This window comes from Gymnodraco acuticeps, unplaced genomic scaffold (assembly GCF_902827175.1).
Source record: "Gymnodraco acuticeps unplaced genomic scaffold, fGymAcu1.1, whole genome shotgun sequence".
Lineage (NCBI taxonomy): Eukaryota > Metazoa > Chordata > Actinopteri > Perciformes > Bathydraconidae > Gymnodraco > Gymnodraco acuticeps.
Genome location: NW_022992284.1, coordinates 1,790,873 through 1,804,848, shown reverse-complemented (window position 1 = coordinate 1,804,848; position 13,976 = coordinate 1,790,873). Strand labels below are relative to the sequence as shown.

The following is a 13,976-nucleotide window of genomic DNA, read 5'->3' as shown; positions in this document are numbered from 1 at the left end:
AAACACAAACGGTAAGCAACAAAAGGGCAAACAACAGCAGAGGAGTTTAAACCCCTGGGCTAGACAGCAGCTGAACGCTTGGCCGTCCCTCGGGAAGCTGCAGTACACAAAGGACTGTCCCATTGGTAACCTATAGAATACACACAGGAGGGGAGCTCTGTGAGAGAAAATTGAATAAAGGAGGAGGAGAACGACGAGGGAGCAGGTTGCTGCAACGCTGTAATGCTCCTACCAACCTGAGACCATGATAAAGAGTTATGTAACACCAAGCAATGTTACAGATTCATGTGACATTTGGACTAGTGGTTTTACTCTGCTTTTTTGCATATTGCATGAGACGGCACACCGACCCACACACACACACACATACACACACACACACACACAAACACACACACACACACACAACACACACACACACACACACACACCCACACACACACAACACCACACACACACACACACACACACACACACACACACACACACACACACACACACACCCACACACACACACACACACCACACACACACACACACACACACACTACCACACACAGTCTTTCTCTATAACTCAGACATCTGATGTCACCAGATATGAAAGCATGGGATGTAATGCATGGTGTCAGTATGTTACATAGAAAACACACCAAAGCGAAAATTGTGCATGTCTCTCTGGTTGATTCCCAGTGATGAGCCTGTGTAGAGGAGGCAGAGAAAAACACATACATGTACATAAAGAAAGGAGCATAGAGGAAGTGTGGATGAACAGTGTAACATGAGCGGATCGACTGAGAGCCACACATTTAGTTATTCAGGCTATTTCCTGATGCAGATTCCAGTTAGAGATACTCTGTAGGCTCTGTACTCCGAGTGCACTGACACATCGACACACAAGCCAGCATACAAAGGCAAAGAGGCAACACATGACATCAAAGCCTTTGAGTGGCACAGACACTCAAGGGGTTGCGTGTGGATGAATTAATATCCGATGTGTGTGTGTGTACATGCTGGCCTGTGTTGTGTACACATCCAGAGACGGCTCTTGAGATGTTAAGAGCTGCCCTCTGTGAGTGTCTGACAGCCAAGTGACACTGGTGTCAGCATACCAAAGCCTTGTGTTTCCCGGGCTCCATTAAGATGTGGCTACTCCAGCCGGGTTCTGTGTCTCTGCCAAGTTTCTCACACACACTGCAACTACTGTTACACAGCAGGAGAGAAAGCAGGGGCATTTTCAGTGAGGATGAATGGAGTTGCACGCTGAAAAGCAGTGCATTGAATAAAACACTCTCATAGTTATAATTCCCCTTACGTTTGCTGAGGATAACCAGTGTGGGAAGTGGTGCTCAAATTGTCTGGAATACATTTAAAACCCCATCTAGATATCTCATCCCGGCTGCCACTTAGCATTTCTTTTCCTGGCAGCATAATTAAATTATCAGCTGTCACTTCAGTTAACTAGCAGAGATGCAGAGTTAATGTGCTAAATGCCATAGGGCTGGAGCTGCTCTGATTCAATGAATCTTAAGTGTCCTCTCGTCAAACCGTCTCATTCTACTCTGTATTTGTTCTCTGGGTGACAGGCTGCACAATCCCAACAAGAATTATCTTTGTCTCAGTCTCCGGATATGTACATGCACGCACACACACACACACACTTACAAACTGTCAGAGGGATAAGAGAGACTATTTAAAGACGGGTACAAAAAAACAGAGGAATCTGGTCCCCTTTTGGGATTTATTTTTTTACTTTGGATCACAAGAGCCCACACACAATAATCCTGTGTGTGAAAGTGTTTAAGAGGGGGCATGATGCTGTCTATATTCCTACGTAGTGTAGAGCCCCTCTGCTCATGCAGCCATTCAGGTTTCAGAAAACGTTGTTACGGTTATATATTTTTAGAGCACAGATTCTCTTCTTATATACAGCTCATAAGAGAAACATATTAAGGAATATCCCTGACATTATTTCACATAGTTATTACCCTCCTACAGGCTATGCAGAACACTTTGAAACTAAAGTATAATACTCCCTGCAGAGCCCTTTCACTGGCAGCTCCATCAATGTCTCTTCACAGTAAGCATGATTGTCTTCACGTTTGCATAATTTGGTATATGCAGTACAACCACATTATTATTCTGAATATTTAAAGTAGCACCATGACAACACTGAGAAAAGTTTGTGAAAAGGCAGCGGTTTCCAGGCACACACACTAAAAGTAGATACTTTGATACGCAGAAGAAAAACACAGGCAGGGACATGATACCGTATCTTTACAAGTTTCATTTTATTGGTGTACTTTGACAATAACATTGATGGTATAAAAGAAAAATCTCCATCATACAAATTTCAATAATCAAAAGATAATATGCCGATACACAAACAGATCCACATAAGGCTGACATCAAGTTTTTGACAAGTGGCTTCAAATGGCTTCAATTCAAGGAGAAATGCTCTCCTTACAATCAGAGAAGATATATATGTTTAATTTAGCAATCTGTATTTATTTATTTTAATAACTAGCTTTCATACAAAATGATGAGTCTATGCAGATTTTGGAGTGGATTGTGTTGCTGGTTCGGGTGCCTGTGTTGCATTGCATTGTAAGCATATGGTGTTTATGGCAGACACATCTCTATTCTGCTGTGTTTTCCTCAGACCTGCACCTTACCCCAACTGCTGTCACTATCAAAGAGACATCACACAGAAACAAAGAGACTTAACTTCAAGTGATGCCTATATGTGTGCTGTCTCTTCTACTGCTACAGCATATTAGGTACAGTGAGGCCTGTAGATCACCTCAGAGATTGTGAGAGAATCTGAAAGTCATGGGGTGAGGATATTTTAAGTTTGAGTTAAAGACAAGGCTGTGCCAGGGAGCAGGGATGTAAAACATTGATGTCACTGTGTACGCTTCACTAGCACTTTAATGGCACCAGATAAACCCGCAGCCTCCAAAGCCTTGTTCTTTATGCTAGCATTTGTAGCGATTTAAGACCTTATAGAATTTCTAAAACACTACACACAACTATATTTACAATAATCATTTTTATTGATATGCACTTTTTTAATTTAAATATTTTTGCTTATAAAAACTCAAGTGAAAAACACTGCAATAAATTAAGAAGCTTTAAGGCTGCCCAGTCCTTGTCAGATGCCCAAAATATGGTTTCTTCATTCAAACTGGTACAGAATGGATCAGAGCAAGTGAGATTATGGTACAAAGTAGCGTCATTAGTGAGCAGCACGCTTGGTCTTGCTATATATATATATATATATATATATATATATATATATAACAGGGACAAGGTAAGCCAGCATGCTCTTATCACAACCTGAAAACCACTCTTTTTTTTTTTTAAATAAAAAGCAAGAGAGTGCCGACTGATTTGCCCCCGTTACTTCTTAGTGGACAAAGATGTTTAGAAGTCAGAAAACCCATCTTGTTGATTATGGTGTTGGCTGATGAAGCTACTCATTCTGCATTGTGGAGTAAAGAGCCTTGACTCTAAGAATATCTAAGTCATCCAGAGGTCTGAATCTTCACCTGAAACACTTCAAACTAAATTTGGCTCTTGCTATATCTCCATCTAGCTTTTAATGTAAGCAAAGACAAAATCAAATATAATATACAGTGTATCATGTTTGTGTCAAGAACTTTAAAAAAGAAAAAGAAAAAAGGAACCTGCGAGTTGTTTACAACCGGGTCACTATAAATCATTTTCATATCAGTGCTGAAAAACAAAATAAAAAACAATACATCTCAACATTTAGATGGATGACAGTTAGACTCTGAAAGGTTTAGCCATTCAATCAAACACAACGTGAAAAGTCAAACTTAACACAAACGCTGCTACTGTTCATGACTTCCACTGGGCACATCCCGAGTGATTGGCTCGGAGGTAAACACGTACGTCTCTTTTGGGCGATTAACCAGTGCAACAAAAACACAATTTTGCTTCACCTGGCAGGATTGAAAAGGGCAGAACGTGTGGGTGTGTAAAAATACTGAATAATTATGCCACCTATAGGCAGGATTAAGGGGTGATTTTTCCTGGCGATATTAGTCTTTCTGATGTTAAGATTGGTTTCAGTAATCACATAGAGAGAGACTCCCACAAAGGGAGCTCTGGTAGGTCAGCACCATTGATTATCGATAAATATAAAAGGAGGTGCCCAGTGAAAGGCAACGACTAATAGCATTTTCTGATTAGGTGTCTTGCTCTTCCTGTGGTTGTCACACAAAATGGCCTCTTCAAACCTGTCTGTCTACCAGACTAATACGCACCAGGCTACAGGACCTGTTCTATCTCACCAGCTATTAATGTCTGGAGAGTAAATCTGCATCTAAATGAAATAGAACATCTCCCCTTATACACAGACCTGTGCCTCACAATCCCACATAACTGCAAGTTTCAGTGCATCTAACACAGTCTGTCTTTTGTCACCTACTAAATCATCACATCAACCGCAAGAAAAAAAAAGAAAAAATACAGAAAATAATCCATAAAAGATCAAATAAATAAAATGAGGTCCAGCCTCTTTACTTCTTATTTCATTGTGGAAACACAGTTTGTCAATTAACCACATTTCCCCAAAAGATACATCTTAAGAAATGCATACAAGGCGATTTGTGTGAAATGAAGTAGCTGCATGACCAGAGGACAGACAGTGAGTAGAGTGTCTGCATGTTTTTTTTTTTCTTAAAAAGGAACTACATTTACAGTATTGGGATATTTTACTCAAAATCAACACTGTCAAACTAACAAATTAGAGAAGCAACATTTTAGCAACTGCTATGTACTGCCAGAGTGCTGTAAGTCTGTCTCAATGCACAGTGTTAGGCTGCATGCTACCAACTGGAAAACTTGACTTGAAACCAACATCCTGAAGTTTGATTTACTTACAATCACACTGGCCAAAGCCTGACTCAAAGCAAACAAATCTAATCAGTGGTTTATCACGAGACGTCTAACATAAGCAGATCTGCTCTTCTATAGCCACGTCTAGAAAAATGAATTGAAGTGTTAGTTAAAAAAATAAAGGCAGCCATAGATTAGTTGTTGAAGAGACACAGTTCTCACAGCACCCAAAGTGAAGGAGGGCTGGCTAACAGTATAACAAACACTAGACAATCTGAAAAATAACAAAAGCCTCTGTAAACACAAGTGACAGTGACAGCAATCAAGTATTCTCTACCTCCAATTCTCTTTTGTAAAAGAAAGAAGGTGAGTCAACATCAAGGATGTGGGATCTAAAATAACAACTGTTTATCTCTCCCTGGCTTGGACTAGCACTTAGCACACAAAGTGAGGTCTAATGTCAGTCACAGTTTCAGGGGTGAAGCCTCCTGGAGGTCACCCTGAAGACCTTACACTGACAATAGGAAACATACAGGCCATTTGCATAGCTCTCCCTGCCCTATAAACAAGCACAAACAAACACTAACAAGGGTGGAATGTTTGCTTAGGCAAAGATGTTGTGAATGTGAAGTTTGCATACACAGCCACTCCTTTTCTATCGTCCAATAAGGGCATGCTAGCATCCGTGCTATTACATCTGTATCAGGAGGAAGTCAGGTGTAAGTTCTGCTGTCTGATATTACAGCTTATTGCTAAACAGGATGAACATACAGCCACTTGCAGGCAGCCAGAACATCCAATGCAACAATGCAAACACTAACGTCACAGACTTCAAATGGTTCATGACAAAATTAAATTCATGAGAGATGATAAAGGTATTCATATTCTCGAAAGTTAGGATAAACTATTTCACATACAGTTTACATGACTGAAAACACTTACGCTTAATATAAGTTTCTTTTCAGATTCGGCAAACCTTCTGCAGTACCAGCTGCAGGAGTCCACTCGGATTAAAAGTTGATGTGTGGTCGTGTGTGCATGCAAATGATTTCACAGGCTTACTTTATTTCTGAAAATAAGTAGTGCAAGAGCAAAGAAAAAAGAAAAGCCTCAGGGACCAGGTCAGCACGTTTAAGTGTTGCGTGAGTGTGTGTGCGTATCATGGCCTATTATGATAAACAAGCACAATAATGTAGGGCTGAGCTCATAGTTGACTGAAAAAGATATGAATGAATGAATGGATGCTGAAGGCCAAAATGGTGCAAAAGGCATGTGGAGACTGAAGACTAGATAAGCCGAGATGAGAGGAGTGATGGACTGTGGCACAAGCAAGTGCAGCATTTATCCTTAATTCTGTATATCATTTATCCAACATACTTATTTGAGTCTCCTTTTTTTGTTGCGTACAAACAAAGAAATAAAGCAAAGAATCAACAAACTTAAAAGTCCTAAGCAGTGCTGCAACTGGTGAGATATGGCTGATGTCCCGGAGGACTTTGATTCCCAGGTGTTTTGCAGTCCAGCTGATCCTAGATCAGTAGTTAGCTATGAGTGCAAGCTTTCTGCTCAAGCTGACTGTGATGTTGGTGAAGAGAGGCCTCCTGGACACTATGGGGGAGTAGTTTAAGTTGTTAAGACCATCCACTTTCTGTCTCTCCCTTGAGTGGCGAAGTAAACTATATCTGCAAGAACAAACAATCAAAATGTCAACAAGGTGTGGAGAGGAGAGATAAAAACACTATGCAACCCACTGCAATACAAAGAAGTTCAAGGTTCTGGTTAGAAAAGTTACATTGAGTGTTAGACAAGACTTCATTACACAAAGGTGTTATCATCCTACACACTGTTAGTAGGTCAATTGAAATAAAAGCCTCATTGTCTGTGGATTAGTCAGGAAAGTGACAGTTTGCTTTTTATTCTCATGCGATGATCAAGTTGTGAACATAAATAGACTATTAGAGTTGTATAAGATTAACAAAGGCAGAAAATATTTGGAGTATCCACTAAGTATCTTATTAACAAATGAAAGAAACATTTATTCTTCGGCCTATTTGAAGTTACTCAGGATGTGAATAGAAAGAGCCTGATTGGAATTCCAGCCCTGAAGCATACAATAAAATCACATGCAAAGTCTTTAAAAGAGTTAGAATTATCTTAAAGTCAGCGCTCTGGACTTTCATGTGACTGGCTTACACCACATGAGCTTAAGCCTTATTCAAATGATCACCCTCCCCTTTTAACCAAAGTGTGTGTGTGTGTGTGTGTGTGTGTGTGTGTGTGTGTGTGTGTGTGTGTGTGTGTGTGTGTGTGGTGTGTGTGTGTGTGTGTGTGTGTGTGTGTGTTTGTGTGTGCCAGAGTCCTGCATCGGGTCGGGTACCCGATAGTTTAATGTTAAATCCTCAGACCTCTCCCCCGCGGGACCGCGCATAATCATAACCTCTGCAGCGCATTAATCTGCTGCTGAGCGCGCCACATTCGAAATGGCTGAGGTGAAGCTCTCTAGCGGAGAATACAGCATTTTCAATAACACTTCCTCAAGAGCGAAATCCAACGTCTGGGAGGCTTTTGGTGTCATCCTAGATGGAGAAAATAACCAACTGCGTGTGTTAATAATTGCACGTTTTCACTGCTTATATATAGGCTATGCGGGTTCGGGTCGGGTTGCGGATCTTGTGCCGACGGGTCAGGTCGGGTTGCGGAACTAATTGGCAATATGTGCGGGTAGCGGGGCGGGTTCGGTATTGCACGTCGCGGGTGCGGGGCGGGAGCGGGTCTTGAAAATCAGACCCGTGCAGGACTCTGGCGTGTGCGTGTGTGTGCGCGTGTAAACACTCACCTTCCTAGAAACTGGACTTCCCCACGATGGTGATGTGGAATTGACTTATAGCGTCCCTGGTCTCCATGCGGTCTACTTACTGAGTAGTTTGCAAACCGCACCCTAAACAAACATATTTAAGGATCATTTATCCAAAGTGAACACAGAACAAGAACAAGCAGTGCAGTTATGGCTTTTATCGTTATATTACCACAGAAAGAATTGTCATACTATCTTATTAACAGTACGAGTAACATGATATAGGTATGTAAACAATACAAGAGGAAAAGATTCTACAACATTCTCACAAAAGGGATCATTAAATACTGAAACAATCAGAATTGGTGGTGTATACAGAGAGGCTTAAGTGTGTACAGCTGCCTGTGAGCTGTGTGGGTGGGGGGGAGGATCAACAACAACGCCGAATTGCAAAGGAAAATTAAAGGGAGAAATACAAAAACGATTACAAAAGCCTGTTGTATGCAAACTGACCATCCCATAGCTTGATCATACCTAACGTCAATGTTACTGAAAGCCCTAGCTGCAGCTGTGTGTGTGTACTGAAAAGCTCATGCTGCAGCCGTGTGTGTGTTTGTGCATGTGTGTGTGTTCCCCTTACCTGTTCCAGAGGTCATCGTCCTCTCCTCCCCAGCCCCAGAATGCATTAGGAAATCCATTAATCTTTTTGAACTGCTCCACCGTCAGGCCACTGACACCACCATAGAATTCATTATAGGGAAGCCTGAGAGGGAAATTACACTCAATTAACTCAGAATACGGAAGGAAGACATTTACTGTATATGCCCATGGAGACTGATTCAGGACTCACATGTAGGAGTACTTGTCAAGTTTGACAGCAAAGTGTCGGGGCATGTCTGTGCACCCGTAGTAGTTTCTGTCATTCTCCATGAGGTGGTCCACATCGTGGAAGACAAGACAGTCCCAGTCCAGGTCCTTCATGGCCTCTGTGTAGCCCACGTTGAACAACATGGCTCGGTTAAATGGCTCTGTGCCCTCCTAAAGAAAAAAAGAGACACTACTTTTGTAGGCTGGTGTGCAAAATATTGTTACATGTAACAATTTCAACCCTCTATCTACACTATCTAGTGTAAATCACAAACACTTCACCACCTAAGTAGAATCACTTAATGCAGTTGTTTGGACTTAACACAGGAGAATCTACAATCCCTGCCAATGACTGTGAATAGGTGTGTGCATACCTGTTCTATGAAATAAAAGGCAAACTGGAGTCTCTGTTTTTTCAGCACAGGCACCAGGTGTCGCAGCAGAATGGGTAAGTGTTCATGTCGGTTCCTGAATGGGACTAGGATGGCCACCTAAGGGACAAAAAAATTGATTATAATACAATATACACAGGATGAAATGTAATTTTTTAAGACATGTTAAAAAACACAAAGATGTTTATAAATGTATTGGGACACAGTGATACTATGCTGCCTGGTCTGCTCAACATAGTTAACTATGGCACAACATGTTTTTGAGAGCTATAATTAGTAAGGGCAAAGACAGCAGCAAAAACCACCGTTTGCCATAAATACTCTCATTTCCACAGTGAGAGCTGGCATGCATCAAGCAGAGAAGCACGAAGGAGCTGTGTGACCGAAAAAAAAGAAAGTGTTTACTTCCTAGCTGTGACAGTTCCTGTATTTAAGTTTCTGAAGTTCACTAAAAATCAAACTGTCACAGAAGCAACACAATGCAAGGTAAATGGAAAACAATGAGTGGCTAAGAGAGGAACTAAGGAGATGATAGAGATATTGCTGGCTAATAAAAGAGAGGGACGGAGAGAAAGAGCGATAGAGAGAGAAAGAGGGCTAGTCACAGCCCCTCAGGGCAAGTGAATGTGAGACAGACACACAGATGGCAGGAAAGCTTGCTCTGTTGGGCAGAGAAAGAGCACATAGTAGGGTGCAAGAATGAAACAGTACTGCAAAGCACATAGAAATGGTTGGATTCATTTTGCCTGTTTCTTGTTCTTACTTAGAGGGTATTTCAGTCAATATGTGCATTATTGTATTTAAAGGTCCTCTATTATACTGATTTTCATCAATATATTATAGTTCTCAGATATATACTAAACATGTCTCTGAAGTGTTTTGCTGAAACACCAAACAGATCGTGCATTGTAGCATCCCATAATCCCCTCTGTTTCAGCTCTGTTTCAAAAGTGCTGTCTGTTACTTTAGATAAAAAATAAGGAGCCCCTCCCCACGCCCCTCTGAGAGATATTTGGTTAAAAAGAACACCAAGGTGCTCTAGGAGGAGATTCTGGTGATAAGGTGGGGGGGGTGTTACCTTGGTTGCTGATTGGCTAATGGTTGCACAACCCAAAAAATCGTCATGACATCATAAAGTGGCCAAAATCTGATCAGCTCATTTTCAGACAGGTTTTTATTAGGGCCGGGACTCGATTAAAAAAATTAATCTAATTAATTAGAGGCTTTGTAATTAATTAATCGAAATTAATCGCATTTTTAATCACATGTAAATATTTGACCTAAGAACAGTGAGAAGCAATTTTTTTCACATGGATTTTAGTATACCATTAGGCACATTCACACCGCAGTACTTTTCCCACAAAGGTTCATGAGAACTTAGTTCATGAGAACTCTTTGAACCTGGGGGAGGATTAGTCAAATTAAGCCGCTGACGTCACTTCTTCTTCTTCTGCTTTGGGTTTACTGGCAGGCCGCAAACCACTTCACGGCGTATACTGCCGCCCAAAGTCCCCGGCCGGAAGTCCCCGGAGTTGGGGACTGGCTTCAGTAGAAGCTGCTGGGAGTCCCAGCAGCCTTCCGAGTAAATCGCCAGAACGCCGACACCTCCTCATCTCCACCGCTCCCATGTTTTATTTTGTGTTGCCATAAGTTAGTCTCTCTGCGTTCTCTGCGCTGGGCTAATGCTAATAATGCTAATGCGAGGATAATAAAATGGCGGCTTCACAAAACTTTTTGGGAGTTTTACGGGGCGTGGTTTGCAATCCGCCCAGCCAATCAGAAATATAGCTCTTTTCTCACAAGAGAGCCGTACGAAAGTCCCTGCTCTCTAGCAGCTCTCTGCTCTCTAGCAGGGACTTTCGTGGGGGTAAAAAGGTTCTCATGAACTAATTTTAGTACCGGCTCTTTTTGGTGTGAACGCGATAAAAGAGGCTAACGTCCACGCTAGCTTCCACGCTAGCTGCTATATGTTTTGCATTGAGGTGATACTTGAGGCTTGATGTGCTGCGGTGATATGCGAATTCCTTTTTGCATAATTTGCACACAACCGTGCTCTTATCGACGCCTCCATCCGTCCGTTTTTTAAAACAACATTTCCCACTGTTGTTCACTGTGGTTTGTTGTTGTCTGAAGTCATGAACGTTAGTTGGTGCTCCAGTATAATCGGTACGCCTGAAACTCATCCAGTGAGAAACATTCCGCGGTGCAAAAATAAGTGCGATTAAAATGCATTAATTTTTTTAACGCGTTAATTGTTGTGTAATTAATTAATCTTAATTAACGCGTTAAAGTCCCGGCCCTAGTTTTTATATAAATAGTTCAGGACAAAAAGTGAGCAAATTTTTTTTCCTGAAACTTTCAGAATCTCTTTACACGGAGGGGACACATGTTTATGTATAAAAGACATGAACAAGTGGATTTTGCATAATAGGTGACCTTTAAATATCAGATAGATAAACCCTTTATCCTGACAGATGTTGGATTGGTTTGAGATTTAGATCCTTGTCATACTAAATCAAGTCATGAACCATCATGCCCTGTATGAGGGCATCTGCAGTCCACTCTCCCCCCGTGTGTGTATACAACAGTGCTTTTCTGTTATCAGATCCTGTATCACATCCACACTTACCTTCCAGCGAGGTACACAGTCTTTGGGCATCCAGTAGCCTCCTGGGGCCATCTGAGGCTCTCCCTGCAGCAAGAGCCTCTCCACATCCTCCAAAGACACTTCACTCATATTCACCTCTAGCCTGCCCTCTGTGTGGGGGGGGGGGGGGAGAGAGGCACATTGTATGAGTCAGAGAAAACAATAATGGTGAGGAATAGACTAAGTGAAATCCATGGTGTGAATGTGAACAGGATGAAATTGTACAGATGAAATGAGGAAGTGGAGGAGGATAAGATAAGGGAAATGTTAAAGACAATGGAAACAAGTTAAAAGATGGAGAGTGAAAGGCACAAGACTAGAGGGAAGGGGACAAGACTTGTCAAAGGCATTCACAGTTGAGCAATCTGGCAGATTGAATTATTGAGTGAAGCTATTCTGTGCCATTACAAGATATTTGCACGCATCGACTCTTAAAGCTGAAAAAAAATGCGAGGTCTCTCAACCAATTCACTACTTATTTTTAGAACACATATTCATGGCAGCACAGTAAAGTTCACCTAAGGGAATCTTTTGTAAAGGCCAAGAACACAGCTTTTTTACGAAAAGGTCAACCTAGGATGATGACTGAAATTTGTTCCTATTTGGTACCATACATAATCAGCCAAATGAAAACATCCCATCATATAATTTACAGTGTACTTACTCATGGAGGACAGCCTCTGAGGGCAAACCTGAGAAGGGAGGTAGGTGAAGCCCTCTGGGAGGTATGTGGGGGGAGGACCGTCACTTTCACTCATGTTGAAGTCATAGACATAATCTGGAGTCACACACATACAATAGACACAATCACAAATCACAATCAGAAACGTATAAATCAAGCCTTTATCAGCAGTTGTCTAACTGGGTGGTCTATCCTGTTTGTTTGAATGCTTTCTTACATTGTTTTGCTCCTTTCACTGCTGCATAAGCTATATACATGATTAAAAGTAAGGCTAGAACAGCTACTTTTCTTTCCCCTCTTTATTTAAGCATACATATCATAAATAAATAGCTAGCATATTAATTACCAGTGAATGAATTTGTGTATATTTGTACCTGTGCCATTGTTGCTGTAAGCCCCTCTCACCACCTGCTCTAGAACCTGAGCCCCTATGTTCTTCACGTTCTCTCTGATCTGGATCCCTCTGGCTTGGACCATGAACACATACTCATTCACTGCGGAAACACAGGAAAAAGGACAGAAAGTTAAGTTAATTTATTCTTCGACACACTGTTATGGTCCCAATATTGCTTTTAAACAACACGCTTGGGAAGATTTTAGAAATAAAAATGAAAGCACAGCTCCAAAATACATCATCAGTTATAATAACCAAGATAATTCAGCAGAAATTCAGACAAATCGTTGAACTAATGACCAACAATTTCCTAATTTCATTCCAGCTCTTTTTTAGGAAACAAAATAGAGCATGTTAGAGGAAGATAAATATGTAACACATGAAAGTTAAGTGTTAGCATACTCTTCCACCTGATCTGGCCCAAAGTGATCACGTGCCATGGTGACTTAATGAAGGGGGTTTCCCTGCCACACATCAAAGGGCTTTCATTCCAAAGGAGCCATTTATTAGAGTGTTAATCTGTGCTGAAGGGGGAGGACAAGGGAGGAAGACACAACTTATATAGAAAGGAGGCAACTGAGATAATGAATTTGAAATGGTTGGTTGCTTTCTGCCATTCTTTGTAATAATTGCAATGTTGTTATAATGCCGTATTATGCTGCACTCATTATCTATTGCACTGTTAGTCATGCAATGTCATTTTTTATGCATTTGTTAGTCTAACAGGAGGGCACACAATGAGTGGGAGTGCAACAGACAGCAGATAAGTCATCTAAAGAGGAAGCCCCAAGTTTCTGGATATGTCTGTGTGTCTGCAAAACACCACAATGACTAATTGTCCTAAGACAGGGGTTCTAAAAGTTTTGATGAGTGAGGGCCAATTTAGGTACCCAATATTGGATTGAGGGCCGCCCAAGAAAAAACGGAACACAACATAATTCCAAAACAAATCCTTTCTTTATTGTACTAACCAATTATACATACAGTATACATTAAGAACTTGCAGAGGACACAAAGTTGGATTATCTACAGACAGTGACTAAAGTCGCTAGCTAACTCCCGTTTTCTGATTCTGATAACTAACAGATTTTCCGCTTAACCGCAACTCGCGAGATGCCTAGTTGCCATGATGCAACCAGTAGTCTAGCAAACTTTCCACAAGCTGTCATTAATAATTTAGGAATAACAACCCAGGGGGCGCAGTTTTACCATTCTTAAATTCCATTCTAATTCTTACTAGATACGAACCATGGAGGATTAAAATATAACACATGCATTTCAGCGTGTCACATTAACTATCGCGGGCCGCCAGAAACATTTCCGAGGGCCGCCATTGG

The 13,976-nt window shown here is 41.3% G+C and overlaps 1 protein-coding gene across 1 annotated transcript; it reads right to left on the bottom strand.

Moving 5' to 3' along the window:
* Nucleotides 1–2,264: 2,264 nt before the first annotated feature.
* On the bottom strand, nucleotides 2,265–12,739 carry b4galt5 (UDP-Gal:betaGlcNAc beta 1,4- galactosyltransferase, polypeptide 5). Its single transcript, XM_034207497.1, has 8 exons — nucleotides 12,620–12,739; nucleotides 12,228–12,341; nucleotides 11,546–11,673; nucleotides 8,899–9,015; nucleotides 8,508–8,695; nucleotides 8,298–8,420; nucleotides 7,700–7,801; nucleotides 2,265–6,545 (listed from the first exon to the last, which is right to left on the bottom strand). The coding sequence occupies exons 1-8, from the start codon at nucleotides 12,720–12,722 to the stop codon at nucleotides 6,398–6,400; spliced, it is 1,023 nt and encodes a 340-aa protein (XP_034063388.1). The 5' UTR covers nucleotides 12,723–12,739; the 3' UTR covers nucleotides 2,265–6,397.
* Between the last annotated feature and the right edge of the window lie 1,237 nt (nucleotides 12,740–13,976).